The sequence below is a fragment of the Phodopus roborovskii genome, unplaced genomic scaffold (assembly GCF_943737965.1).
Source record: "Phodopus roborovskii unplaced genomic scaffold, PHOROB, whole genome shotgun sequence".
In the NCBI taxonomy this organism is placed as follows: Eukaryota; Metazoa; Chordata; class Mammalia; order Rodentia; family Cricetidae; genus Phodopus; species Phodopus roborovskii.
This window is the reverse complement of record NW_026126571.1, coordinates 30755001-30782640: the sequence shown is the minus strand read 5'-3', so window position 1 is coordinate 30782640 and position 27640 is coordinate 30755001. Positions and strand designations below refer to the sequence as shown.

The following is a 27640-nucleotide window of genomic DNA, read 5'->3' as shown; positions in this document are numbered from 1 at the left end:
CCACGACCCGCCTTCCGGACAGCGCGAGGGGGCGGGGGCGGGGGCGGGGGCGGGGCCGGCTTCACCCGGAATGAAAACAAACGGCGGCCTCTGCGGCATCCGGGCACTCAGCAGGTCGCAGCTGGCGCGGCGGTGGCGCAGGTGAGGCGGCTGTGGAGGGAACAGACCCGGGCCTGGGCCTGGGCCTGGGCCTGGCTGCGCGACCGGGCCGGCCGTCGGCGCGGTGGGGGCGGCCGGGTGGACGCAGCGGTGCAGGCTCGGGCGGGAGCGGGAGGAGGTCGCTGCGGGCCTGAGGGAGGGGACAGACACCTGCCGTCAGCCTGAGCTACGCTGAGCGGATTGCCAGGGAGGGGCTGACTGCGTGGACAGCGGATCGTTGTGGGTGAGAACGCGACCTTTCTGGGCCCAAACTGTTCTCCCTCCTTCCCTTGCTCTTGTAAATACGAGACCCTACGCGCGTTAAGTCCCTGAGAGGGAACGTGTTGAATGTGCGCGAGTCTGTAGGCGATCTGGCAGAAGCGAAAGTGAAAATTTCAACGTCAATTCCTAACGTTTCACTTTCGGTTCTGAGCGCTGAGATTCAGGACTTAAGTGGATGTGGAACACCCAGCAACATGCGCAAAACTTGGGAGTTCTCCCGTTGAAACGGAAAACTAGGCTATTCTTTCTTCCTTTTGACCTAACACCTGTCATTCTGTTGTCTGTAACTAGAGTCTCACTCTAATATATATATATATACATATATATATATTGCTCTGGTTGTCCCTAGTTCTGGTATTATAGGCATGCAACAGTATGGCCGGCGATGGTGGTTTAATTTTTTTAAACGTTAAATCTTATTATTGTTGTTGTTGTTTGCTTGTTTGTTTCCCAGACACGGTTTCTTTGTGTAACTCACAGATCTGCCTGCCTCTGCTTCCCGAGTGCTGGTATTAAAGGCGGGCACCACCACCGCCAAGCTAAATGTTAAATCGGGCATAGTGGCTCACACCTTTAATCCCAGCACAGGCGAATCTCAGAGATCAAGGCCAGCCTGGTCTACATACTGAGTTCCAGGACAGCCAGAACTAAGTAGTGAAACCCTGTGTGCTGGCTGGTTTTGTGTCAGCTTGACACAAGCTAGTCACCAAGAGAGAAAGGAGCCTCAGTTAAGGAACTGCCTCGGTGATATCCCAGCAGTAAAGCATTTTCTCTATTAATGATAAATGGGGGACAGCCCAGCCCATTGTGGATGGTGCCAATTCCTGGTGATCCTGGATTCTATATGAAAGCAGGCTGAGCAAGCGAAGCCATGGGAAGCAAACTAGTAAGCAGCACCCTCCATGAACATCAACTCCTGCCTCCAGGTTCTAGCCCTGGTTGAGTCCATGTCCTGACTCCTTCAACAATGAACAGCAATATGGAAGTGTAAGCCAAATAAGCCCTTTTCTTCCCAACTTGCCTTGTGGCCATGGTGTTTCATCACTGTAATAGAAACTCTAACTAAGACACCTGTCTTAAAAAAATATTATGTTATGTAGACCTAGCAACAGTGTTGGAACATAGATGAGGGTTGTGATAACCTTATTTCCTTTTGTCAGACAGTGGACTGGTTACAGTCTGGAAAGCTGTTTTCAACCTTTTAAATAGTTGGGTGCCAGTAAATTATCCTTGCTACTTTTCCTTATAAGGTGCAGTGATCTTTTTCTCAGAATTTTTGTAGATTTCATTTTTGTGTCTGGTGGGTTAAGTGACTATGTTTGCAAAGCAAATGCTCCTAAGTGCTGATGTGTCTTGTAGTGACTAAAAACATACACAGCACTCACACACTCACTGTTCATTCCTTTCCCCACCCTGATGACCTGTTTCTCTTGAACAGCTCTGAACATTCTTTTAAAAGGAATAATGCGTATGTTATCACTTGACTTAAAATCTGGTGAACTGTGTTTAGGAGGATGTAGCATATTAGTCCTCCATAGGGGAAAAAAAGAAATGTTGAAGTTATGTTCATCCATACATTTTTTTTTTCTACTCTGAAATTCATGTTCATTAATAAAGGGTGAGTGCCGGGTGTTGGTGGTGGGCAAGCCTTTAGTCCTAGCATTTAGGAGGCAGAGGCAGAGGCAGGTGGATCTCTGTGAGTTCCAGTCCAGGCTCCAAAGCAATACAGAGAAACCTTGTCTTGAAAACAAACAAAAACAGGGTGAATAACTTCATCCTTTGTTTGATTTAGCAAACCTTGAAACACTTTACCATATTTCCCAGCTGCTGCTAGCTCTCAGCAGCCTCATCACCCCTTGGAATAGCTGTGCTGGTGTAGGATGCCACCATAGTTCCTATGTAGAAGAGAAAAGTTACATGCTGAGGACATGCAGCAAGGGATTGAGACAAAGTACAGAGTTCATTTTTGTTGGCAGATATCCCATGCCAGTTCTGGTACTGGCTCATGTTGTGGTTTTATAAACCTAGAGCCTGGGGTTTCCCAGTTGTAAAATGATCTAGCTACTGTAGGACTGAATAGTAGTAGATGTGTATGTGTTATTGTGCTCTCAAAAGTGCCAGTGAAAACAAAAACAACAAACCTTGTGAGCCAGCTGTGGTGGATCATGCCTGTTATCCAGGAACTATGGAAGCGAAGGTAGCCTGGGCTACAGAATAAGACCTTGTCTCAAAACAAAAATAAAACAAGAAAAAAGTGAAATAGTGTGCTGTAATTTTTTAAAATTTTATTTTTTGAGAGTCTGGCCTAGAACTCACATTATTTCTGCCTCTCAAGGGCTTAAAGGTGTGTGTCACCACACCTAGCTAACTCTTTAATTTCCAAAGTTCAATTATATAAACATTTATTATAGATAGTTCAAACTAGCTTTTCTTTGTGCTCGATTACCAAAGTGCTTAGTCTTTGGTTTTGAGTTAAAGCTGCCAAAGTGTGAGAGAATTTACAAGCTGGGTATTGAGGTGCTTAAGGGATTTGTCTTGTCTTAAAAAAATATATATCTTTTTTTAATTGTGCATGTGTGTTCTGCCTGTATGTCTGTACCAGAAAAGGCCCTTGGGACCCCTGGAACTAAAGTTACTAATGGTTGTAAACTGTCTTGTGGGTGGCTGGGAACCAAACCCAAGTCCTCTGGAAGAGCAGCCAGTACGCTAACCCTTGAGCTGTCTGGCAAGCCCCTTTCCTTGGCTTTCTGAGAATAATAACAGGATAAGAAATAGAGAGTAGGACACAGTATTACAACGTGTAATACCCTGGCTTATTCCCTCCTTGCACAGAAAACAGGAGTGTAAACTACTACTTGCTACATATTAGCAAGTTTTCAATAGACATTTTAAGCTGGATGTGTTGACATAGGCCTTTAGTCCCAGCACTAGAGAGCTGTTGGCTGGTGATCTACAGGATGTGCTCCAAGACAGCTAGCTACACAGAAACCCTGCCTGGGGGGGAAATTAAAAGGACAACAAAAAAAGAAAAACGTTTTATTGACTTACATATAATTAGATACAGTAGCTTAGGTAAACTGACAGAGGCACAGAAGGGAACTCCACTTTGCAGAACACTGGTATTAGGTAATGTGTAAAGCATTTTAAAATGTGATTTATTGATTTACAGTTTTGCTTTCAAGGATGGCGCAGAAGAAATATCTTCAAGCAAAATTGACCCAGTTTCTAAGGGAAGACAGAATTCAACTTTGGAAACCTCCATATACTGATGAAAATAAAGAAGTTGGTTTGGCCTTAAAGGTATTTTTCATTAATTAATTAATTAATTTAGGTTTTTGGAGACAGGGTTTCTCTGTGGTTTTGGAAGCTGTCCTGGAACTAGCTCTTGTAGACCAGGCTGGTCTCGAACTCACAGAGATCCGCCTGCCTCTGCCTCCTGAGTTCTGGGACTAAAGGCGTGCAAAGGCACGCGCCACCACCACCTGGCTGGTATTTTTCTTTTGATATGTAAATCTTTTTCATAATCATAACCTCCTTATACTATTCTGAAGTCACCAGAAATTACGAGGCACAGCTGTGAAAAGTTTTAGAAGCACCAAAGCCTTTAGTAATGAACAAATTTAATTTTTAATTTTTAAAAATTCAATTTAATTTTTGTTTACAAACCTGCAAACACTAACCTGCAGACCACTAACCAGGTATGAGCCAAACTCACAGCTCAGACATATCACCCAACCACACATCTCAGAGCATCCCCAATGGTAAAGAAAATTTCTTACTTGAACCAGGAAATTGAAAAGGAATGATGTGGTCAGTCGGGTCCCATAAATCACCTTGCTGGCCTTACCTTCAAGGGCCTTCCTACCACCTGCCAATAGTGCCACCCCTGGGCATTAAGCCTTTAGAAGATATTCAAACCTTGGCGTGTATATGGTGGGTTTCATGCCATCTGAACTTGCTCGCTATGGTGTCTTGGCTTGAGAACTAGTGAGACATAATAAAGACACTGACCTTATCTCTACTTCCTAGCAGAGCTAACATCAGGATAGTCTTTCATCCTAGTGAAGCATGGTGCCCTAGTAGCTTGGGAGAGGGATGGTGGCCAGAAAGAAGCCTTGATTAGAAGCTTGACACTTTGTGTTCCATCCTCCAGCCACAGGGAAGGAAAGGGCTAATCATGGCTTTCATCACCAGTGGCCTGGGATTTAATCAGTCAAGCCTGATAGTAGGCCTCCATTACAAATATGTAAATGATGAGCTTCCAAGATTCCTGCTCTAAACAAACAGGAGCTGGGAGGGTAGCTCACTCTCTGAGGCAGGGACTCCCCTGTGGGCCCTTGCAGACCTCACACTGTCTTCTGATTCCTATTCCCTTGTAGCCTTTGTGGTTCCGAGTCATTGTAGCAAATTGTCAAACAAGGGAACCCTGTACTTTGTAGCTAGTCAATGAAAGTAACCTGGAGACTGCATGCTTGGCACCTGGTGCCAGACGTGAGGGTGCACCCTGAGACCTGTGGACTTGAAGCCTAGGCAGTGAGTATCAAGGACAAGTTGAACTGTTGGCTGAGTTAATTTTAGAATTACCAGCTGTGGTAGTCCGAATGTAATTGACAAGCTCATAGGGAGTGGCACTGTTGGGAGTTATAGCCTTGCTGGAAGTGTGTCACTGTGGGGTGGGCTTTATTCAGTGTCACAGTCCACTTCCTGTTGCCTTCTGATCAAGATGTAGCCAACACCATGTCTGCCTACATGGCACATTACTGCCCACCATGATGATAATGGGCTGAACCTCTGAACTGTAAGCTGCCACCTCAATTAAATGTTTTCCTCTGTAAAATCTGCCATGGTCATTGTGACTTTTTACAGCAGTAGAGACCCTAACTGAGATACCTACTGTCAGGAGAGAAAACACTCTTCCTAGGTAATTAGGGTTTTGGTTGATAGGTTGGTTGTTTTGCTGTTTAATTTGGCTTTTTTGTTTGTTTGTTTGTTTTTTGAGACAGAGCTTCTCTGTGTAGCCTTGGCTGTCCTGGAACTCATGCTATAGACCAGGCTGGCCACCAACTCAGAGATCCACCTGCCTCTGCCTCCTCCTGCTGGGATTACAGGCATGAGTCACCACTGCTGGACTTGTTTTGGCTTTTTGAAACAGTATTCATGCAACTTGGACTGGCCTCAAACTCCTTTAGCACCTTGGACTCTGATCTCCCTTCTCTGCCTCCTGAGTAACCAGATTACAGAGGTACTCTACCATGCTCAGGGGTCATTAGACTTTTTAGAAAGTGATTCTTTGTACATGTATTTATTTTTGTGTGGGTCAGGCACATGGTTGAATTGGAAGACAACCTGCAGGAGACAGTTCTCGCCTTCCCCATGTGGACTCTGGAGATCGAAAGGTCCTCAGCCTTGGAGGCAAGGACCTTACCTGTTGAGGTCCTCAGCCTTGGTGAGGGGAATCTTACCTGTTGAGCCATCCTACTGGCTCTGAAATTAATTTTTAAAGTTTTTTATTTTTCAAAACTTCAATGTAGTAATAAAAATGTATTTCTGGGTTAAAAATAAATAGAGCTGAGCCTATTGGTACACATTAGAAATCCCAGCACTCTGGCTGAGGCAGGAGGATCACCAGTTTAAGGACAGTCAGCTTGTACATAGTCATGCCTTCACCACTGGGGATGCTCTGAGATGTGTGGTTGGGTGATATGCCTGAGCTGTGAGTTTGATTGGCAGGAGACTGAGGGTGCTGCTGGCTTACACACTACTTCACAGTAAACTATTTTATATGGTGATATCTTGCTTATACAAATAAAACCTGTCTGAAGGTCAGAGAATGGAGCTTGCCACTAGCTAGGTCTGTACAGGCAGATAGGAAGTGAGTTAGCTGGGTGGGAACAGGATATAAGCAGGAAGAAATAAGAACTTGTTCCTCTTGTCTGCTGAGATGCTAAGGAGCTAAGTTGTGGCCATGGCTTGCTCCTTCTCTCTTATCTCTCGGCATTTTCCTCTATATCTGACTCCAGGTTTTTATCACATAGATCAATTTAGAACTCCATTTACAGTTTTAGAGAAGTTAGAGCACACACTAATCAACCAGGGCTAGCTTGTAGTAGTCATTTGTTCTCATGAAACAGTACACGCTGTGCATGAGTATGTGTGCTATGCTTGGCAGGACTGGCATGTTCATACCAGGATCACAATGGACATGCAACAAGGACATTAAAATAGTGACTTCCAGGTTAACAGGCTTGCAGAGGAACACACTTCAGTTCCCAGCACCCACATCAAGAGGCTCACAACTGCCTGTGGCTCCAGCTCCAGGGCATCTCCACAGGCATCTGCATTTGCTTGTATACATACACTTATAAATAATGAAAATAGACCTTTTTAAAACAGCTGCTTCATCACTGGGTAGAAGGAATTTTTTTTTTTTACTTTCATTGTGCATTGTATCTTATGAGGTGACTGACTTATATTTGGTCCATCATTGATCAAAGCATATTTATGTAGCACATGAGTATTCTTAAATACAGAAATACAAAGAAGGCAATTTTATAAACCAGATGTGGTAGGCGTGCCTGCAGTTTTAGCACTCAGGGAGGTAGATGTTTAGCACACAAGGAGGCAGGAAGTTCAGAATTTCAGGGTCATTCTAGGCTGGCCTCAAATTTGCTGTGTACCCAAGGATGACTACATAGCAAATTTGAGGCCAGCCTAGAATATATGAGATCCTATCTCAAAGAACATATTTTTAAAAATATAGTATCATTGTTATTGGTATATTCTTCCCACCTTCTCCTAATGACTATTTAAAATATATTATGAGTAGGATTTTCATACACACACACATACACTCACACACACAAAACAAACCAAACCAAGGGGCTGGAGAGATGACTCAGTGGTTAAAAACACTAGCTAGTCTTCCAAAAGCCGGTAGTTCAATTCCCAGCAACCACACGATGGCTCACAATCATCTCTTCTGGCCTGTAGGGATATATGCAGGAAGAACACTGTATACATATTAAATAAATAAATCTTTAAAAAGCAGAACAACAACAAAATCTAACAGCTAAATAAAAAAGAAGGTATTTAATGTCTTGATCTCATATAATTTGAAAAATTAGAATTTTTTTGTTTTAAATTTTTTCCCATCCAATGAATACTTCACTGTTTTAAAAAGTTTTTTTTATATTTTATGTGTGAACACTTTTACTGCATGTATGCACCACATGTGTGATTGGTGCCCTCGAAAGTCATAAAGAGGGGAGACATTGGATCCTCTGGAACTGGAGTTACAGATGGTGGTGAACTACCACATGGGTGTTAGGAACAAAACCCAGGTCTTCTCTAAGAGCAACGAATGCTCTTAATCACCGAGCCTTTACTTTTTGAGCCCTAGTTCACTGCTCCTTAAAGTATTTTCTCAATATATTAAAGTCACAAGAGTCTCAGCCCTCCTTTCTGTCTACCAGTTACTCTCACTGTGCCTATGGAGCCTGTTTTTATTATTTGTAAATGCTTTAATTTCTCCTGACTCCTCCCTGAGAGCAAGATTGAGTTCAGTACAATGGGGGCCTTCACTTGTCAGAGCTATGTTGCTTTGGTGGAGTTCTTTCTTTTAGTACTTTTGACTGGCATTCTACCGAGCCACAGTCTCTGTTTCTCCTCACAGGATCTTGTTAAGAAGTACTCTGACCGACTGGAGTGCTGTGGAAACGAGGTGGAAGACATAATAGAAGAAATCCGCCGCAAAGCGATTGAGCGAGGCACAGGAAATGAACACTACCGAGCAACCGGGATTGCCACAATTGAGGTGTTTCTGCCTCCGAGACTCAGGAAAGTGAGTAACTGTCCAGTGTACATTTTTGGTTTGTTTGGTTTGGTTTTTTGAGACAGGTTCTTTCCGGGTGGTCCTGCTATTCTGGAACTTCATACAGACCAGGCTGACTTTGAACTCTCAGATCCTCCTGTCTCTGCCTCTCAAGTGCTAGGATTAGAGGCATGTGCCACAGTGCCCAGTGAGCTGTTGTTTTTGTAAATCTACAATCAGAGTGCTTAAGGAACTCCAGGTGTTGGATGGTGCTGATGCAGACTTACCCTGGCACATTTAAGGTAGGCTTATTCTTCAGGACATCAGTCACCGAAGTGGGTCATGAGAGTGCACGTTATAACCTCTGTACCAGGGAGCTGAGGCAGGAGATTCCTGGAGTTCAAGGTTATTCACAGCTACATGATGAGTTCAAGGCCAGTCCAGGCTACTTGAAAAACATGTCTTGAAAAACAAAACAGTGACCCATGGGCCAGTGAGAGGGCTTAGCAGGTAAATACTCTTATCATCAAGCCTAATGACTGGGATATGTTCCTCAGAACCCAAATGGTAGAAGGAGAACTGACTCCTAAACTTGCCTTAAGATCACAAGTGCTCCATGGTGTGACAATGCTAAATAAATAAATATAATTTTAAAAATTAAAAGAAAAAATCCCCTCAAAGCTATGTGTTAAGTTTGTACCCTTTCTAGCTTAATGCCTACAGATACTAAGAGGTAGGGCTGGAGAGATGACTCAGAGGTTAAGAACACTGGCTGTTCTTCCAGAAGACCCAGGTTCAGTTCTCAGCACCCACAGTACAGCTCACAACCATCTTTAACTCCAGTCCCAGGGTGGTCCAATGCCCTCTTCTAGCTTCCCTGCATGTATGATACACAGACATACGTGCAGGGAAATACTTGTACATGTAAAATAAACTTTAAGAAATCAAAATAGACAGCAAGTTTTAGAGCCCTGTGTAGGAGGACACGCCCTGCAAGAGTTCATCCTCTCCTATTCTGATGGGTGGAGGGTAGCCAGCTAAGTGCTGAACAGGGCTGAAATGACCCGAGTGTAGCCCCTTGTCCCAGGGCCCTCCTCAGGTAGTATGTGTCAGCGTGTTTTCCTGGCAAGCACTTTGCAGCCTTCTCAGAACCAAACAATGCTGACCATTCTCAGAACTGAAAGTGGTCTCTCTTAGAAGGCCTGGACAGTATAAGGGACCTCTGGCAGTGGAACCAGGATGTATCCCTGGTGCACAAAAGGACTTTGGGAGCACATTCCCCATGGAGGGATACTCCCTTAGCCTAGAGGCAGGAGGGAGGGCCTAGTCCATACTCCTACATGTGGAGTGGGAGCGGGGAATGGGATGGGAGGGTGGAAGAGAGGATGAGGGACGGAGAGGGAACTGGGAGTGATATGTAAAATAAGAAAAATAAATAAATAAAAAGGAAGAAAAAGAAGAAAGGAAGGGACGGGAAGGCAGACGGGGACAGACGGGAAGGCAGTAGCACCACTCACGATGGCTAAGATGAAGACAGCCTATCTGCCATCAGTAGATATGTGGATAAACACATACACCCATGTTGCAGAAGACAGCTGGTGGTACAGATACACAACACAACACTAATAGTCTATAAGGTCTGCTTCAGTGAAGGGTCCAAAACAGACAACTTTTTTTTTTTTTTTTTTGAGACAGAGTTTCTCTGTAGCTTTGGAGCCTGTCCTGGAACTAGCTCTGTAGACCAGGCTGGCCTTAAACTCCCAGAGATCCACCTGCCTCTGCCTCCCAAGTGCCGGTACTAAAGGCATGCACCACCAATGCCCGGCTAAAAGCAAATAACTTTGAAGACAGAAAATAAATGGTTGTAAGGCTGGGAAGAAGAGGGTTGGGGTGTAGGGCATGGTGCCTGGTGACAGGTGATGAGTGGGGAATGTTCAGAAATTCCATTAAACATTTCCTTGTCTTAAGATTTTTATTTTTATTTTTGATTATATGTAAGTATGTCCCTCTGGATTTGTGCATGTAAGCAAAGTACCCCCAGAGGCCAAGAGTAAATTAGATACACAGGCTGGATTACAGTTAGGTGTGAGCTGCCCAAACGGATCTTGGGAAGTGAGCTCAGGTCCTCTGTAAAAGAAGTATATGCTCTTACCACTGAGCCATCCCTCCAGTGTCATGAACTTTGATTATAATGATGGCTGGCCATATGACAGGTCTCACTGAGCAGTCCTACCTATTGCATTCAAGGGACACTCAGGTCACTCTGTCAGTCTGTGCTGGACAGTGTTTAACATGCTTCTCTGAACAGGCAGTGCTTTGTCCTTAAGTAGAACCTGAGTTTACATCCTCCGATAGCACCTCACAACCTCACATGCAGGGCAGGGTAGCAGTTCAAAGAAACGTTACACTTAGTACATTTTGTTTTGTCTCTTTGAAACAGGACAAGAAAAGCTTATTGGAGACCCACTTGCATGTCACTGGCAGAGACCTGAGGTCTAAGTGAGTATTTAAGCTGTATCTCCCAGCAGGTCTGCCCCTCTTTCCCTGGTCAATTGAGTGATCTCAAGCTAGGGAGCCGGCCTGTTCTCACCTTACAGCGGAAAAATGAAACCTGGGTGGGACAAGAAAGAGGTCATGCAGGGTTCACACTGCTAAGAGGCCTGCTCATAGGAGCTTGAATGCTGTGCAGATTTCAGAGGGTTGCAGCTTAGGGTCCACAGAGGAGGTGCCCAACTTGTACCTGAGTGAGTTGCTGAGGAATGGAAGCAGGAACCATCCTTGCACTGACCAGATTACATGTTTTATATAGTTCCATTCTTTTTAGCACTAATGGCTTGCTATAACCTTCAGCAAAGGCCAGCCAACCCAGGTCTTCAGCTGACTGTCTCATTTCTTTAGCTTCTGTCAGGGATGCTGGAGAATGAGGAAGCATCATTCAATTCCTACAAGTAGACAGTGCTATAGGACAGCCTTAGTTGCAGGGTTCTCAAAGGATGCTGAAGAGTATGACTCAAATGGACAGCCCTATAGTCCTCAACTCGGAAACAAATTTAGAAAGGGCTTGGCTCACAGCTTCCAGCAGCCTCCCACTGTACCAGCTTTATTATAAAGTGATGTTTATAGGTCACTAGGTGAATAGCCTGCATGTTTCTGAGTAAAAAGATATAAAGTGGCAAAGTGGCCATTGTGATCTAAGTCTTCATAGTAGTTAGCAAATAACAGATTTTTGCTTTGCTGCAACTTATACTGTATTTATTTTATAGAATAGCTGAAACTTTTGGATTTCAAGAAAATTACATCAAGATCGTAATAAATAAGAAACAACTTCAACTAGGTATGTCATAGCAAAGAATGCATCTAATGTATAAGTAGTGGCTTTCCATATATAAATTTTTTTTCCTTGCTTTTTCTCTATTGAAAACTTCCAGGCCTTGTTCCATTTATTATCCAAAGTCAATTATGTTAAAAGTGTAATGTAAAGCAGAAATGTAATGTAATGTAAATGTAATGCAGAATGAAAATGTAAAGCAGAAAAGAACATTCCAGTAAATATTCACAGGTCTGCTCTGGCTAGTGGAGAAGAAAGATGCTTATTTCAGCCACACAGAATGTTTCAGAATGGAAGTCTGTGCTGAGAGGAGTATCTGGGTTACTCATAGTTCTCTCTGTGGGAAAAGAGATGACCCTGAGAGAGACAGATGGACAAGGCCATGTTGGAGCACTCTACTAACAGCCAAGGAAACTGAGTATGGGGTAGAGACCTTTCTGAATGTAGAGAGCAAATGGACCATATGAATCTCAGCCAGGGAAGACAATTTCACCATTCAGGGGACAGTTGCCTTTGGGAGGAGACAATTTTGATTATAATTAATTGGGGTGGGGTGGGGGCTGCACTCACATAATTTACTGAGTCAAAAGTCAGTGGCTGCTGAATGCAAGACAGTCCCCCATCCCAAAAGCCCCATGTCACAGGTGTCTGCCCAGGGTGTTGAGTGCTGCTGAGAAGTCTGACAATGAGCCTTGTTGAGTATGGAGTTTGTCCTCAGAGAAATGAGAATTTTTGATACCGCAGAGTCGCATACAGGGACAGTGTGGCTTACAGACCGCTGGCTGTAATCTGCAAGCAGGCATGAGTGGAACCAGAGTTAACGTTTTGAGCAGCGCAGGTGGCCCACGAGGTCTCATGGATCTCCAGGGAAAGTCCCTGGAACCCCAGGAACCTAAGTTTCTCCCTTACTTCCTCCCTCCCTTGCTTCCTTCCTTGCTTCCTTCCTTCCTCCCTCCCTCCCTTCCTTCCTTCCTTCCTTCCTTCCTTCCTTCCTTCCTTCCACTTTTCAAGACAGGATTTCTCCGTGTAACCCTGGCTGTCCTGGGATTCGATCTGTAGAACTCACAGAGATCCGCCCCATCTTCCTCTGCTGGGATTAAATGCCTGTGCCACCACTGCCTAGCTGAGAACCCAGTTTCTATTCCTAGCATCCATATGGTGGGTCATAATCATCAATAACCCCAGTTCCAGGGCATTCAGTGGCACATGTGTGGTGTACGTACACACATGCAAGTAAAATATTGACATACACCAAGTAAAATAAATCTAAAATAATGTAGAGAGGCTGCTAAGGAAGACACTTGATGATGACCTGTAACCTTCACACCCACCCCACACAAAAATCTAGTCAGGTATGGTGGATGGTGCACACCTTTAATCCCAGCACTCAGGAGGCAGAGGCAGGCAGGTCCAGTCTGTCTACAGAGTGAGTTCCAGGACAGTCAGGGCTACACAAACCCTGTCTTGAAAAAAAAAAAACAAAAAAAAAAAAACAAATCTAGTCAGGCAACATTCTGTCTTGCCACCTCCTTTCTCCAGACGGATCTTGACTTTTGTATTTGAAACACAAGGAGAGGAAGAGTGCAAAGAACAGAAGCATAGGGAGGGCAGGGCCCTTATAAAACCCACCTGCTGTTTGTAGGCAACTATGGGAGAAAACCCAAGCTGATCCTCAGCCTTGAGGATAAAAGATGTCAACGTCCGTCTGTATGGACTTAACTTTCTTCTTTTGTCTATGTATATTTCAACATCATGCTTTTTAAACTTCTTTTAAGGATTATTTATTTATGGATATGAGTGTTCTGTCCTCCTGTAAGTCTTCAGGACAGACAGAGCATCAGTTCCCATTGTAGATGGTTCTGAGCCACTTGTGAGTGCTGGGAATTAAACTCAAGACCTTTGGAAGAGCAACCAGTGCTTTTAACCACTGAGCCACCTCTCTGCCCTCATCCTCAACATCATTTTTACGAGGTTTGTTTGTAGTGTTTGGCTAACCTATTCACTGGACTGGCTACTCCCCCCTTGTTCCGATTCATGGGTTTCTGTTCTTGTCTTTAGTTCTACTCATTATAAGAGGAAACTGCATCCTAGAAAAGCAGAAGCTGAGTTAAGTCCATGGGATGTAAGGCAGGCACCTGTGGCCTCTGCTTTTCACCGTAATCAGAGCTGGCCTTGCTGTGCCTAACTGCACTGTGGCTTGAGTTATTTCTCAACTAGAGGCTAGCAAAGTTTGTGTAGTGGTTAGCCTTTTGCTTTCCATTTGCTGCCTGGCATTGTGCTCTCAAGTATATTTGTTACTTTAGTAGAATGAAGAGAAAGAAAAAAGGAAAGCGTGAACGTGACTTGTACTGATCTACAAGTGTGAATGCAGGTTTTAGAATTCCATTTCCCAGGCTGGTGAAGTGCTTCAGTGACTGCAGAGCCTGATAACTTGAGTTTGGTCCTGGGGTCCCACATGTTAGAAGCAGAAAAGTGGCTCCTTCAAATTATTTATACAAACACACGCACACATGCATATACATATATGCACACACACTTACTCAAAAATAAATAATAAAAAAGGACTGCACTTAATATAGGAAAGTTAATATAGAAAGCAATTCTGCTGTTCCCAGGGAAAAGCCTTGAAGAACAAGGAGTGACTCACAATGTGAAGGCAATGGTGCTAGAGCTGAAACAATCTGAAGAGGATGTGAGGAAAAACTTCCAGGTAGAGGAAGAGGAGCAGAATGAGGCTGAACTGAAGGAGAAACGCATTCAGAGGACCAAACGAGGACTGGAGATCTTGGCAGAGAGAGGTACACAGAATTTTGGCTTGTCACCTCCCTCAGATACATCAAGGCAGCTCCCAGATCGAGTACAGTGCTTCTTGTGGGGTTCTTCACAGTATCGCATCCCAAGTGTTGTCCCTGTCACTGCTGTTCAGCTGTGATAATGAGATTCCTATGGCTTTGTTGCAGCGGAGATGGTGGATCCGGAAACCATGCCTTACTTAGACATTGCAAACCAGACAGGCAGGTCCATCAGAATTCCCCCTGCTGAAAGAAAAGTAAGTACAGGTGTGGGACTCTTGCTGGGTTGTCAGGACAGATGGATGGAGTCAGTCCCAGAAGCTTCTTAGAATGAAGAGTTCTGACTAGAGATCAAGTTCATTTGAAGGTTTTGTTTGTATCTTTTTGTTATTTAAATGACAGTTTGAGAAAAGTTTCACTATTTGAATTAATCTGTTTAAAATTAAGAATTAAGAGCTGGGCAGTCAACTGGGGAGGCTGAGGGCCAAACCCTCATTTAGTATACAGTCTAAGCTATCGTAACATTTTGAAAATGGATATGCAGGGCTGGAGAGATGGCTCAGAGGTTAAGAGCACTGGCTGCTCTTCTAGAGGCCCTGATTTCAGTTCTCAGCACCCACATGAGATTAGGCAGAGCACTGTGTACATAATAAACAAAACAAAATGGGCTTGGAGGGTCAGCAGATGGCTTAGTAGGTGAAGGTGCTTGCTGTCAAGTATAACAACCCAAGTTCCATCCTAAGAGCCTACATGGTAAGAAGACTCCTGAAAGCTGTCCTGTGACCTCCATGTGTGCTGTGGCACAAATGTGCATGCACACGTACACACACACACTTTTGCATACACTTGCACATGCACACAAGTACAAATAAATGTAAGAAAGTCATCTTGGAAATTCTGGCATTGTCAAACATTTCAGAAGTGTGTGGTGATACTGCTTGTGAAGGTGGAGGATGGGACACAGGAGTCTTGATAAGAGACCCCAAATCAAAAACAAAACCACAACAAAAGAATGAGTGTTTGATAGGCTCAGTTACTTATTTGGACAATCTTGCTTCTTAGCTCAGGCTGGCCTCCACCTGACAGTCTCTTCCTTCAGCTTGTCACAGGCCCATACTACCATACCTGCATACTCCTTAGAAAGTTCATAACAATTCCTGACTCTTCATCCTGTCTAGCTAGTCTTGTGGAAAACTTGAACTAGATCTAGGCCAGCAGGTGGTAAAAACAACAACCAAAAATACCCTGATAAAAGTTAATGCTACTGGTGATGTCAGCCATATTGACTTAAGAACCTAGCTTCAGGGCTTCCGTGAAAAGAAACCTCTAATTATAACAATTAATTGATTTTTTTTTTTGCCCTGTTTTTCATTAGAGCTAATATGATTTTTAATTTGTTTTATTAATGCTTTTCTAATTTTGTTTGAAAGCCATTTTAAGAATTTCACATTCTTTTCTAGGCCCTTATGTTAGCTATGGGATACCATGAGAAGGGCAGAGCTTTCCTGAAGAGAAAAGAGTATGGCATAGCTTTGCCATGCCTTCTGGATGCTGACAGATATTTCTGGTAGGTATTTTTGTATTCGGCAGGTAGCTGGTGTAAGTGGAAAGCCCAGGATGCTCCTGCCTGTAACTTCAGACCGATTTTCACCCCACAGTGTTTGCTGGGAATGAGGAGTTAAGGCACACACCATTTTGTGGGTGTTTCCTCCTTTGTATTTCTATCTGACTCCCCCCTCCACCCATTCATTTTCACCCTAGTGTAGAGGCTCTGCACCCCCCAATATTCTGTCATCAGAGCTGTCCATCACACTGCTCCCTCTCTCCTTCCAAGTGGTGTCGGTGCAAATGGTGATGAACCACACTGTACCGCACACTGCAAAATGTGACAATGTTGCTCTTTTGCAGTCACTGCTGGATTTCTCTGTCATTTATGCTGAGGTGCAGTGTTCACAGGAAGAAAGCCAAATGCCTGGCTCCCTCCGTTTGCCTTAATTTGTAGTTTTCAGATTTTGTTGGTTCCTCAAAGGTGACCAAACTGAGGCCTTTTTTTTTCTTTTTTAATTCATCAGTATTAACTGGTGAAGCTGAGAGTGAATTCCTACTATCTCATTATTTGAAAGGTTGAGGCACAAGTTATAGGCCAGTCTGGGCTACCCTGCAAGCCCTTGTCTCCAGGGGGGGGTGGACACACACACACACACACACACACACACACACACACACACACACACACGCGCTTTATACATCTGTGTATCTGTGTTTAGTTTCTCCATCATTGGCTGGCTCCTGTGTCCTTTTGCTCTGCTGCTGGTAGGCTCTTGAGTTTCCCAGGGTTCTCAGGTCCTGTTAGTGGAAATGGTGCTTAGAGAATGTAATCCGGGCATGTTGAATGCTTGAGCTAGATAAAGCTGGTTCTGGTCAAGAGTAAACAGCCTCAGTGTGGACTTTCTGTTTGGTGAATTCCTATGACAATCATCTACATGTCAAGAAATGAATACAGATGTTTATTATAGTTTTCCTGCTGCAAAGGTCAATACTGTTGGATCTTAAATGTATAAACCTCAGGCTAACTTATACAAAGAAGAGATTTATTGTTCTAGATGTTTGAAGGAGATGGGGCAAGGCTGGGAAGAATGAGGTGATCTGAGCTTCAGGGCCTTGCCTTGTCTGTCTCTGCTCTTTATCTGCTTTTTGTTCTCTTCTGTGTAATGCTGGAGACTGTAAGCTGAGTCCTTAAAATTGAGAAAAGTTTTCATGTCAGTGCATAGTAGTTATTCCTACCTTGTTAGTGGAAAAGATTTCAAGTATGTGTGGAGGGAAAGGCTGCTGTAGTAAACTTACACAGGCTTGTAGTCTGGCTTTAGTGCGTGTCAAGAAATAGTTGGTTTTGATTCTTCTTTGTGAGCCTTTTCAACCTTTTCTCCCTGAACAAGTCACTTAAATGAATTTCAGATCTCAGATCCCTCAGTAAAAACAACCATGTCATCAGTTCATGATATACCAACATATCATTAAGTAGAAAGTGTAATAAATGTTAACTATTAGTTCCTTCAAAGTGTATATAGTCATCGTTCCTTTATGGCCATGACTGCACAAGGTGATCAACATAGAGAGCAAGGTTGACTGGCTCACGGTGTTAGAGGGTTAGCCTGTAGCCAGTTGTCCCATTGTTTTGCCATGGCCCTCTGTGTCTACTACAAGTGTGTGGCTGAGGAACTGAACTGTTCATCTCAGAGAAAGACCAGCCACTCACAGTTCCCTTCAAGGACACCTCACAGTGACATAAAACCTCTCACTAGGTACCACCTGTAAAGGGTTCATCAGTTCTAGTGTAACTGCTTATGCCCAAGCTGTCATACATGGCCCCTGGGGAACATTCCAGATACAATGGCAGAAAGTTGCCTCTTTCCTCTGGGGAGCTGTTCGTTCTAGTCAACCTATCTGTGTCCTTGTGTAATTTCCCTTTTTCATGAAGGAAGCCAGCTGTAGCAGGAGCTCCAGTGCTGAAGGAGAAAACCCTAGCATTCCATTTTCTTTCCTGATTTCATTCCCCTTCTTCCCTCAAGTAAGCAGTACTTCATGACTTTTTACTCATGTACAGTGGCTAGTATGTGTATGGGTATGTGGTACTAGGAATCAACCAGGGTTTTGTGCATGCTAAACAGATGCTTTACCACTGAGCTATACCATATACTCTTTTCCTGCTTGAAACTAAATGTGAGAGTTTTGTTTTCAGCCAGTATGGAGCAGCAGGACAGGATTTACTCTGTCATGTGACGGGCCTAAAAAGCCTGGCAAAATGAAGAAATCAGCACATCAGAGCAAGCAAAGGCAGGCAGGGCATCACCCTGAGTTGAGGTAGAGCTAAGTGTCTAAGCAGCCAAGGAGGCCAATGAGAGTGCCTGAGGTTCCTCTTGAGGCTCCATGGAGTGAGGTAACCACACACACGAAAGAAACTCACCACTTCTGGGTAGAGACCACTTACAAGAAGTAACCGCTACAATCCTTGGTGCCCACAGAGGACCAGGAGCAGTTTGTGTCCCCACCAACAGGAATAGAGAACTGTGAGGTCACCGGGCAGCGCAGGTGCTTTTGGAAGGGTATTGTCTCAGCAGGAGCCCAGACTGCTGTGGTCCCACCCAGCCTGGCCTCAAAGCTTTCCGGGAACAGCAGGCTTCAGTTACTGCTTTCATATAACCCTAATGTATCCCTGACAAGGCTCAATATTTAGTAATCAAGATAAACAGTGCCCAATTACAAATTTATAGCCCATAGTGAAACGAAGAGGGCAATCAGTCAGCAGAAGCAGCTCCAGAAACTACACAGGCTAGAATTAGTTGTCAAGGACACTGAAGCAACAGCTGTATTCCTGTATTCAAGGAGGCTTGAGCAGCTGAGATAGTGGCATGGGAGATATGTAGAAAACCTCATTGAATCCAAAGATAAAAAGTAGATTGTGTCCACAAGGGGAAGAACGTGGGGTACAGAATAAGTGTGGCAGAGAAGGAGAGTAGTACATGTGAAGAAGGGGCTGTAGAAATCTTCTAACATGATATAACAGATTGTTGAGAGATGGGCAAAGGCATTGAAAACTATACCAAGGCACATGGTAGTCTTCTTCCTAAAAAAGCAGAAATAAAACCAACTTTTGTTGGGAAAAGATACTTAGATTTAGCTTATCATTCTTGAAGTTAATTCTCTTTACATGTTACTTATACTTACTAGGATGACATAAAGAAATTCTACTGGGCTGAACAGATGGTTCAATGGTTAAGAACACTGGCTCAGCAAAGGACCCAGGTTCAGTTCCCAGCAACCACATTGAGTGATCCACAACTGCCTGTGACTCCAGTTCAAGGGGATCCAACACCCTCTCTGGCCTCCATAGGCACTGCATAGACACACACATATATATAAACACACACATACAACACACAGAAGTAAAAATAACAATTAAAAATTCTGTTAACTAATCTTAAGTCCCTTGTTGGGGAAAACAGCTGATGACTGTGTTGTCATCAGCTGAGGCATTTTCAGGAAGTTTGGGGGTGCAGGTGTCTTTAAAGCTATGTGTCAACCTTCCTGCATGTTATACTCTCCCAGGGAAGTTTTAGAGATAGGACTCCAATTCCTAGTGTGGAGAACCTTGTGATGTTGCCCTAATTGGGTCCTCAGCATCAGTGTCCCCAAAGAAAAATACTCCTGTGTCTTGGTAATTGTAATTCACAGCCAGGATAGAAAGCCACTATGTCCTGGGCCAGATGCCACATGCTGCTGTTAAGAACCCTAATTTCTCTTTATATATTCAAAGGATTCATATTGTATATAAAGGTCCCATTAGGTAACCCTAGAAATGGAGCAAGAGCTGAGGAGCTTTCTGGGACCCCAAGGGCTGAAGGGCTTCATTGGTGGCTTCCTTCTCTTGTAGTGAGTGCAAAGAGCTGCTGGACACTGTAGACAACTACGCTGTTCTGCAGCTGGATATCGTATGGTGCTACTTCCGCCTGGAACAACTGGAGTGTCTGGATGATGCAGAGAAGAAGCTGAACTTGGCCCAGAAGTGCTTTAAAAACTGTTATGGAGAGAACCACCAGAGACTGGTCCACATAAAAGTATGCAACTGATTAGTTTTTTGAACCCACTTATGGGCACATCCATTACTGTCCAGATGTAGAAATTGCTGCCAGAGGTGATTAATCTGGGCAGCAGTGTAATATACATATTTGTAAACCAAGACTTTAGCAGGTAGTATTATGTGTTTCATGAGTCTGGCTGGGGTTTATTTTATTTGTTTGGTTTGAGACGGTCTCATGTAGCCCAGGCTGTCCCTGAACTCCTAATCCTCTTGCTTCAGCCTCCAGAGTGCTGGGATTACAGGGATGAACCACCTGTGCAGCTTAGTCTCGCTGCTTCTGTGGTGGCTCTTAAAGTCAGTTTACTAATTACAGACCCCTGCTCTCTCAGTCACTCTGACCAGAAGAGAACAAATTGAAAATAAGACAGCTTATTCTTTTTCTCCCGATAACTTCAGGGAAACTGTGGGAAAGAGAAGGTGCTGTTTTTAAGACTCTACTTACTTCAAGGGATTCGAAATTATCACAGTGGAAATGGAGAGGAGGCTCGGGAGTATCTCAACAAGGTAAGAAAGGCCGCTGGGGCTGCCCTCACCTGCACCTCCGTGACTCATGCTCAGGCTGACCCTTCAGATCCCTGCACCTCCCTCCCATCCTCTCCCTCATGTACAGTATGAACACTTGCATCTGTGGGGGTTCAGGCAAGATGCTACACTGGGATACTTCAAAATGATAGTGGCTTTAATTGGGTAAAGTTTTTGCCCTGCTATCTACCATCTTGAGGTAAGCAGACCAGGCCAGAGCTCTGCAGGCTTTGGCTCCTACTGTTCCTGCTGGTGCCTGTACCCCCAGCAAAGCAGACCAGGGTGTCAGAGCAGACCTATACATGAAGAAAAGATTTTGTGCAGTTGACACAGAGACTGCCCAACTAGTTCAGCTACAAGGGAGAGTGATAGATGCTATGTGCAGCTCAGATTCGTGCATTTTTCCCCCTTTGTTTTGAGATAGGGTCTTGCTCTCAGCCCAGATGGCCTTCACCTCCTGACCGTAGCCAGCTAAAATTCAAGGAATGTATTACAGTTGCTCTGGCACTCAGACTGTCTAGTTACACTATATTGAGGGTTGGTTATGCAGGCAGAGCTGGTGTTGTCTGTTTTTAGTCCTAGTAGTAGATAGGTTAGACAAGCTCACTTCGTCAGTGTCTCACATGCAATAAGTCACATTGGTGGCCTAATTTCAGGGCTTCAGCCCTGCTAAAGCTTTGATGTTGCTACTGATGAGTCTTCTGTCGCTTCCTGTTTGTAGGCGCGCCAGCTCTTTAAAGAGCTGTACATCGATCCGTCAAAAGTTCACAACTTGCTGCAGTTGGGGTTCACTGCCCAGGAAGCGCGGCTCGGCCTGCGGGCTTGTGATGGGAACGTGGACCATGCAGCCACTCACATTTCTAACCGCAGAGAGGTAAGTTTTCACTTGAGCACCCATGAGACTTAGACCCTTTGAAAAGGTTGAGAAACAAAAACAGTGCAACTTCTTTTCTCAACTGGGTAGAAAAAGACTGGAGAGAATTCCAGAGGAGGGTTAACAAGAAGGGACTCAGATCAGGGGCAGGAAGACATTGCCTTCCTTTTTCTTTTCTTTTCTTTTTTTTTTTTTTTGGAGACAGGTTCTCATGTAGTCCAGGTTGGCCTCAAGCTTGCTATAAAGCCAAGGGTAACTGCTGGCAAACAAGGCAGCTTCCTGTCACAGTAGCAGGTGATACCAACAGTCTTCTCTCAGGGTTTCCTGAGTTACCATATTGTATTTCTGGATGTTATTCAAAGGTGATAGTACACAGCCTGTGAAGCCACTGTGATAGTTTAGGATTGCCCTCTTGCCTGGGAACATGTCAGATCATAGAAACAAGATCTTAGAAGCTGCAGTCATTTATAATAAGCGCACAAAACAAAGCTTTAGAATTCTAGAGTTGGAAGGGAGGGGACCTTGTCGTTACAGTTAATTGTACAGCAGAAGACCTGAGGTCTAGAGAGAGCTGGTGATAGCTGTCAGTTTTCTCTTAAGCTGCTAGGGCTTTCCAGCCAGACACTCTTCTTGTGTGGACCCTGTTTCCCAGGGTGACCCTGAAGCAGAGCTGCCCGTGGGCCACAGAAGGGGCAGAAGACAGCACTAACTGTGAGAGTGGATCCATGGGTTAGTTGTGTAATGACTTGTCAGCAGGGCTGTTGGAATGTCTCCTTCCACAACAGTCAGCCCTCAGCTGTTGTTCTAGTCATGGTCCCTGGGCCTTGCTGAGGAGTCAGGGACAGGTCAGGCGAAGCTGGCGCTGTACACTGCCTAGTTAGGTACAACAGGAAGGTGCTTGCTCACAGCGTTTCCACTGCCACCAACACAGTTCAGTGAAAAGCCTGTTTTCAAGTGAGTTCTTTGAAAATGTGGTGTGATGCTTTGTAGTCCATAAGTCATTCTCAAGTGGTGGCATGATCCGGTTGTGCCCATGGCTCTTGTGATGCCACTGGCAAAGGTGGTTCTCATTTACAGTGAGGTGTCTGTGGTTCAGAGACTGCCTTTGAAAGGACAGTGTAAGCTGGCTGTCAAGCCCAGTGGTATAAGTTTTATCCTCTGGGCCCATGTGGTAGGAAAGAACTGACTTTTATAGGTTGTACACACACACACACACCCCTGAGATTTAATAAAAAATATTGCAGAATTGTTGGGTTACATAAGACACTGGGCCCTAGCAACACAAATATAAATGTATCAGTGCAAACACGTACATATCATACATATATGCACTTCTGAATTACATTGTGATCTTTAGAGAGAAAGCCCTGGAGAGGGTGATTATGATAGAATATTATTTTAAGCTGCGTGACTTTTGTTTCCACTGTATTTGTTTAACTGTGAAACTGTGTTACTGTGCTTGTCTACAACATGTTCGTGGTGATCCTAATAAAGAGCTGAATGGCCAAGAGGGAAGCAGAGCAAGGACAGTGGGGCTGGCAGGCAGAGAGCATAAGTAGAAGAGAGAAAAGAACAGCCTGAGAAGGCGAGGACGACATCAGGGGCTGGCCACCCAGCCAGCCACAGAGTAAGGAGGAAAGTCAGACATACAGAAACAATGACGATGAAAGCCCAGAGAGAAAAAGTAAACAGGATAATTTAAGATAAGAAAAGCTGGCTAGAAACAAGCCAAGCTGAGGCTGGATATTCATAACTAAGAATAAGCCTCCGTGTATGAATTATTTGGGAACTAGGCGGTGGGCCCCCTAGAAGAAGCTAAAAAAGATCAAAAGGCTAAGAGTAAACCCTCACATTACAAGTAAGTGATAGTTTAGGTGGTGGTCACTTGTGTTGCCAAAGACCTGGTTTCTGTCTATCCCTCCCTTTTGTGTCATCTGATCACACCCTGAATCCCCACCAGTCCTTGTGCTTCTTGCTAATGAGCTTGCCCTTGAACTCCTCACTGAGGCTGCTGTGGGAGCTGGTGGGACAGATGTGTTGGGAAGACACTCTTAATGTGCCACCGGAGAGGCACTCCTATGGGAACTTAAAGTGTGAGGTGGGAGCTGCTGCCGCACACAATCCCTGCAGCTCTGAGTTTGTCACAGAACTAAATACAGTACATCTTCCTTTCTCCTGATGTTAGGGATAAAACCAGAGTGCAATGCTAGGCAACCACTCCACCCCCTAAGTGATATAAATCCTCAGGTAGGTGACCTTCCACCCTGGCAGGAAGCTCTTCTGCCATGATATTGGAGCTGCTTGCCTGTGGGGCCTCCAACACCTCAGCATCTAAGAGCCTGCTTGTTCTTAGGCTGGGTGCTGGCTTCAGGAGGTGCTGGGCTGATTCTGTGTTTGCACTCCTGAACTCAGAGCCCAACCCTAATCCTGTCCCTGTGCCTCTGGCCACTTTTCTTGGCAGGGATAGGTAGAGGTCCCTTGTTTGGTAGTTCACCAGCCCCGAGAGATAACCCTGCAGAACCCCAGACTCCTGCTCGCCTCCATGCCTAACTCAGGGGGACTTGTTTTCCTAAAGGAATTGGCCCAAATAAGGAAGGAGGAGAAGGAGAAGAGAAGACGCCGCCTGGAAAATATCAATGCTTTGAGAGGAATGGGCTACTCCACACATGCCGCCAAACAGGCCCTTCACCAGGCCAGAGGCAACCTGGATGACGCTCTACAGGTGATGCTTCCAGGCTTACCCGAGCAGCTGGCTGTACCCCATGACTGCCTCTACTTCCACAGTCTTCTTGTTCATGCCTTCCTAAGTCTTTGTGTAGATGCGGCTGTGAGTGCAGTCAGTTCTGCTGTTCTCCAACAACCAGAGTGGTGACCCCAGGCACCTGGCCTGGGGCTTCACCTGACTAGAGTCTAATGGCAGTGTCTGTGCTGTCCAACTTAAGGGATTGGTCACACTTCAGTGTAAGTTTTTGAATAAGCTTTGTTTTTATATCTGAGGGGTTTTTTGTTTTTGTTGTTTGTTTTGGATTTTCGAGACAGGGTTTCTCTGTATTGTTTTGGAACCTGTCCTGGAACTCACTCAGATCCACCTGCCTCTGCCTCCTGAGTGCTGGGATTAAAGGCAGGCACCACTACCTCCTGACTAAACTTTTGTTTGTATTCTGGTGGTTTTTGTTTGTTTGTTTTTTGTTTTTGTTTTTGTGGTACCTCTTGCCAAAGGGGATTTTTAGAGAAATCCCCAAAGTAATAGAACAGCAGTAACCTGGCCTGTCTTGGTCAAGAGGCACAGTAAGCTCTGTGCTACAGCTAAGACACAGCTCTTAAGTGCTGCCCTCAGGTGCCACAGATCTGTGATAGGCAGGGTGATGAGCAGGGCAGGAGCTGACCCTGAGGAGCTGCCCTTTGGGTAGGGGGTCAGTGTGTTGGCCTGGAGCTCTTGGGCTGGGGATGGGTCTGGACAGGCAGGCAGGGGCAAGGTCACTGTACACCAGAGGCAACAGCTGACCTGCACCCATCTTTTTGCCTATCCTCTGCTTCAGAAAGCCCCACTTTCCCCTCCCTCTCTCTCTCTCTCTCTCTCTCTCTCTCTCTCTCTATATATATATATATATATATATATATATATATTTTATTTTTTGAGACAGGGTCTCACTGTGTAACCCTAGGTTCCTGGAACTTGCTATGTAGACCAGGATGGCATCAAACTCAGAAATCTGCATGCCTCTGTCTCCTGAATGCTGGGGTTAAAGATGTGCACCACCATACCCAGTTCACATATATTTGAAGTGTGAATATAATATGAATATGGAGCTTGAAGTTTTATATTAGACAAGTATGAAAAGCACAAAAAAGTCTAGCTCTCTGAAGAAACCAGTGCAATTCAACAGTTTAAGTAGGTCATGCAGCTGGGCTGTTGTCAGTTATATAGTACTTAACTTTGCAAGCATGAGGACCTGAGTTTGATCCCCAGAGCCCAAGTAAAAATGCCAGGTGTGGTGGGGCACACACTAGTACTGGGAAGGTAGAAACAGGGTCCCGGAACCCACTGTCCAGCGAAGAGCCCCCTCCTGCCTCAAGGCACTCTGCACAGCCCACTGTACCACCCTGCACTTCATTTGGACAGGTGTGGGTTGTATGCCTGCATGTCAGAGATGGTAGTCTGCATGGCTGGGAGCTTGGGTGAAGAAAGGATGTTGTGCTTTCAGATTCTCCTCAGTAACCCCCATATGTGGTGGCTACAAGATTCAGACCCTGAAAACCACAGCCGTCAAGCAAGTCCTTCCCAGGAAAGCATCGACCAAGTAAGTGACAGGCGTCGCATCTCACGTTGGGCAGTGCTGGCTGGGTTGAGTAGGATGGTGACAAGGTGACATGTGTCTGCTTTTAGGCTTTATTTTTAAGCAGGGCCTGCCGACCCTAGGAGAACCTCAGATATGTATAGTGGGGTGGATGTGGTAAGAGGGCTCTGAGTGAGGGGTGCTTCTGTAGAAGGGAAAGTGGATGGGCATGGTGGAGCACACCTTTAGTCCCAGCACCTGGAGGCAGGTGATCTTTGAGTTCAAGGCCAGCCTGGTCTACAGAGTGAGTTCCAGGCCAGGACTACATAATGAGATGCTGTCCCCTGAAAGGAAGATGAACTACAGCAGGAGGTGCCCATTGCCCTCATTCTCAGTTGCCCCTTTCCCATGTTCTGCTGTTTACATCAATCCTATTTCTCTGCCAGTGTCCTAAGGGTTGTCACTGTGTCCCATGAAACTCAGCCTACCTTGTGCCTCACGAGACCTCATCCACACTTGATACCACACTTTAGCCTGCTGCACATATCGTGGCTGCTTTACTTATGGTACTCACAGATTTTGATGATACTAGCTTTCACCCCAGGGTGGCCAGTCCTGAGGTGAGTGCCTAGCACCTGTTGAACCCAGGTCTTCAGAGCCCTTTCTGCATGGCCTGGTGTCTTCTGGGACTGAAAAGAGACTTGTCAGAAAGGCAAAAGGATGCATACAGCATTCTTTACACTTATCCAGGAAGCAAAGTGTCTTAGCTGTGCTGTGAGGTGACAAGATCATGAAGTGGTGGCCCACGTGGCAGTATGAGCTGAGCTCATGGTCACAGTCCTAATGGTGTGATCTCCCCCCAGCTGGTGTACATGGGTTTTGACACAGCGGTGGCTGAAGCCGCACTAAGGGTGTTTGGAGGCAATGTCCAGCTGGCAGCTCAGACCCTTGCGCACCATGGAGGGAGCCTTCCTCCCGACCTGCAGTTCTCAGGAGAGGACTCCTCCTCCACACCATCCACATCCCCATCCGACTCTGCAGGTAAGTCTGAGGTCTGGATGCCTCACTGATGGCTGCACTCTGCCGAGTTTGTACTAAGGGCAGCTGTGAGCCTAAGGCAGAGGTTAACCTGGAGGCTGAGGAGGCATCCCTAGAGTTCTGCCAGGACAGGGTGGCCACCAAAGGTACAGTTAGGGCACTTCTCCTGTGAGCTGCTTATCTCTCTGGTGTTTTCACGCAGGAACCTCTTCCAGTGCCTCAACGGACGAAGACATGGAGACAGAGGCTGTGAATGAAATCCTGGAGGACATTCCGGAGCATGAGGAGGACTACCTGGACTCCACTCTGGAGGATGAAGAAGTCATTATTGCGGAGTACTTGTCCTACGTAGAAAGTATAAGGTCTGCCGCAAAGAACAACTGAACAGAAATAAGTGCTACATTTCTGCCTATAAATTCTGTCGCTGTGAATGGTCGAATGCAGCTCTTCTTTGCGTTCCTCTTGCTTGTCAACGATTTTGCTCCATGTAGGCTTCTTCCTCAGGTATAGGGACCCAGCATATAGTGAAGAGAGGCTTTGTTGGGGTGAGGACAGTGGAGGAAAGGGAATTAATTCCCTGGGTCTGCTGTTCACCTTCTGCCTCCAGGTCTGCATCCCTGACTCTGCCCTGTTAGTTTTCCATCTAGGTCTGGGAAGCAGGGAGGTCCACAGAGGAATGGGGAGTCTGTCCCCTGCCCTCCTCTCAGCCAGCCCTCCCTCCAGTGCTCCTTTCCTCCTCCCCTGCTGTTGAAACTGCCTCTGCTGTGCAAGCTTACCTCAGCCCTTGCTCACCCTGCTCACCCCTTGATTCTTCATTCCAAGTGCTGTGGACACAATGAGATAGGCCACAATCCCATAGCAAATGGTAGCAAACACCTTATCTTGAAATGTCAGTGTTTTGTGCTCTTAGATCAGTAAAATCTGTACTTAAAATTCAAGAT

At 45.2% G+C, this 27640-nt stretch overlaps 1 protein-coding gene across 1 annotated transcript; it reads left to right on the top strand.

Moving 5' to 3' along the window:
- Positions 1–27637, top strand: Nub1 (negative regulator of ubiquitin like proteins 1). Its single transcript, XM_051203223.1, has 15 exons — positions 1–141; positions 3603–3720; positions 8093–8260; positions 10671–10729; positions 11494–11564; positions 14174–14356; positions 14519–14607; positions 15811–15917; positions 19782–19965; positions 20385–20492; positions 21232–21384; positions 23960–24106; positions 25590–25685; positions 26525–26702; positions 26902–27637. Exons 1-15 carry the CDS (start codon positions 71–73, stop codon positions 27081–27083), a joined length of 1914 nt encoding a protein of 637 aa, XP_051059180.1. The 5' UTR covers positions 1–70; the 3' UTR covers positions 27084–27637.
- Positions 27638–27640: the final 3 nt, after the last annotated feature.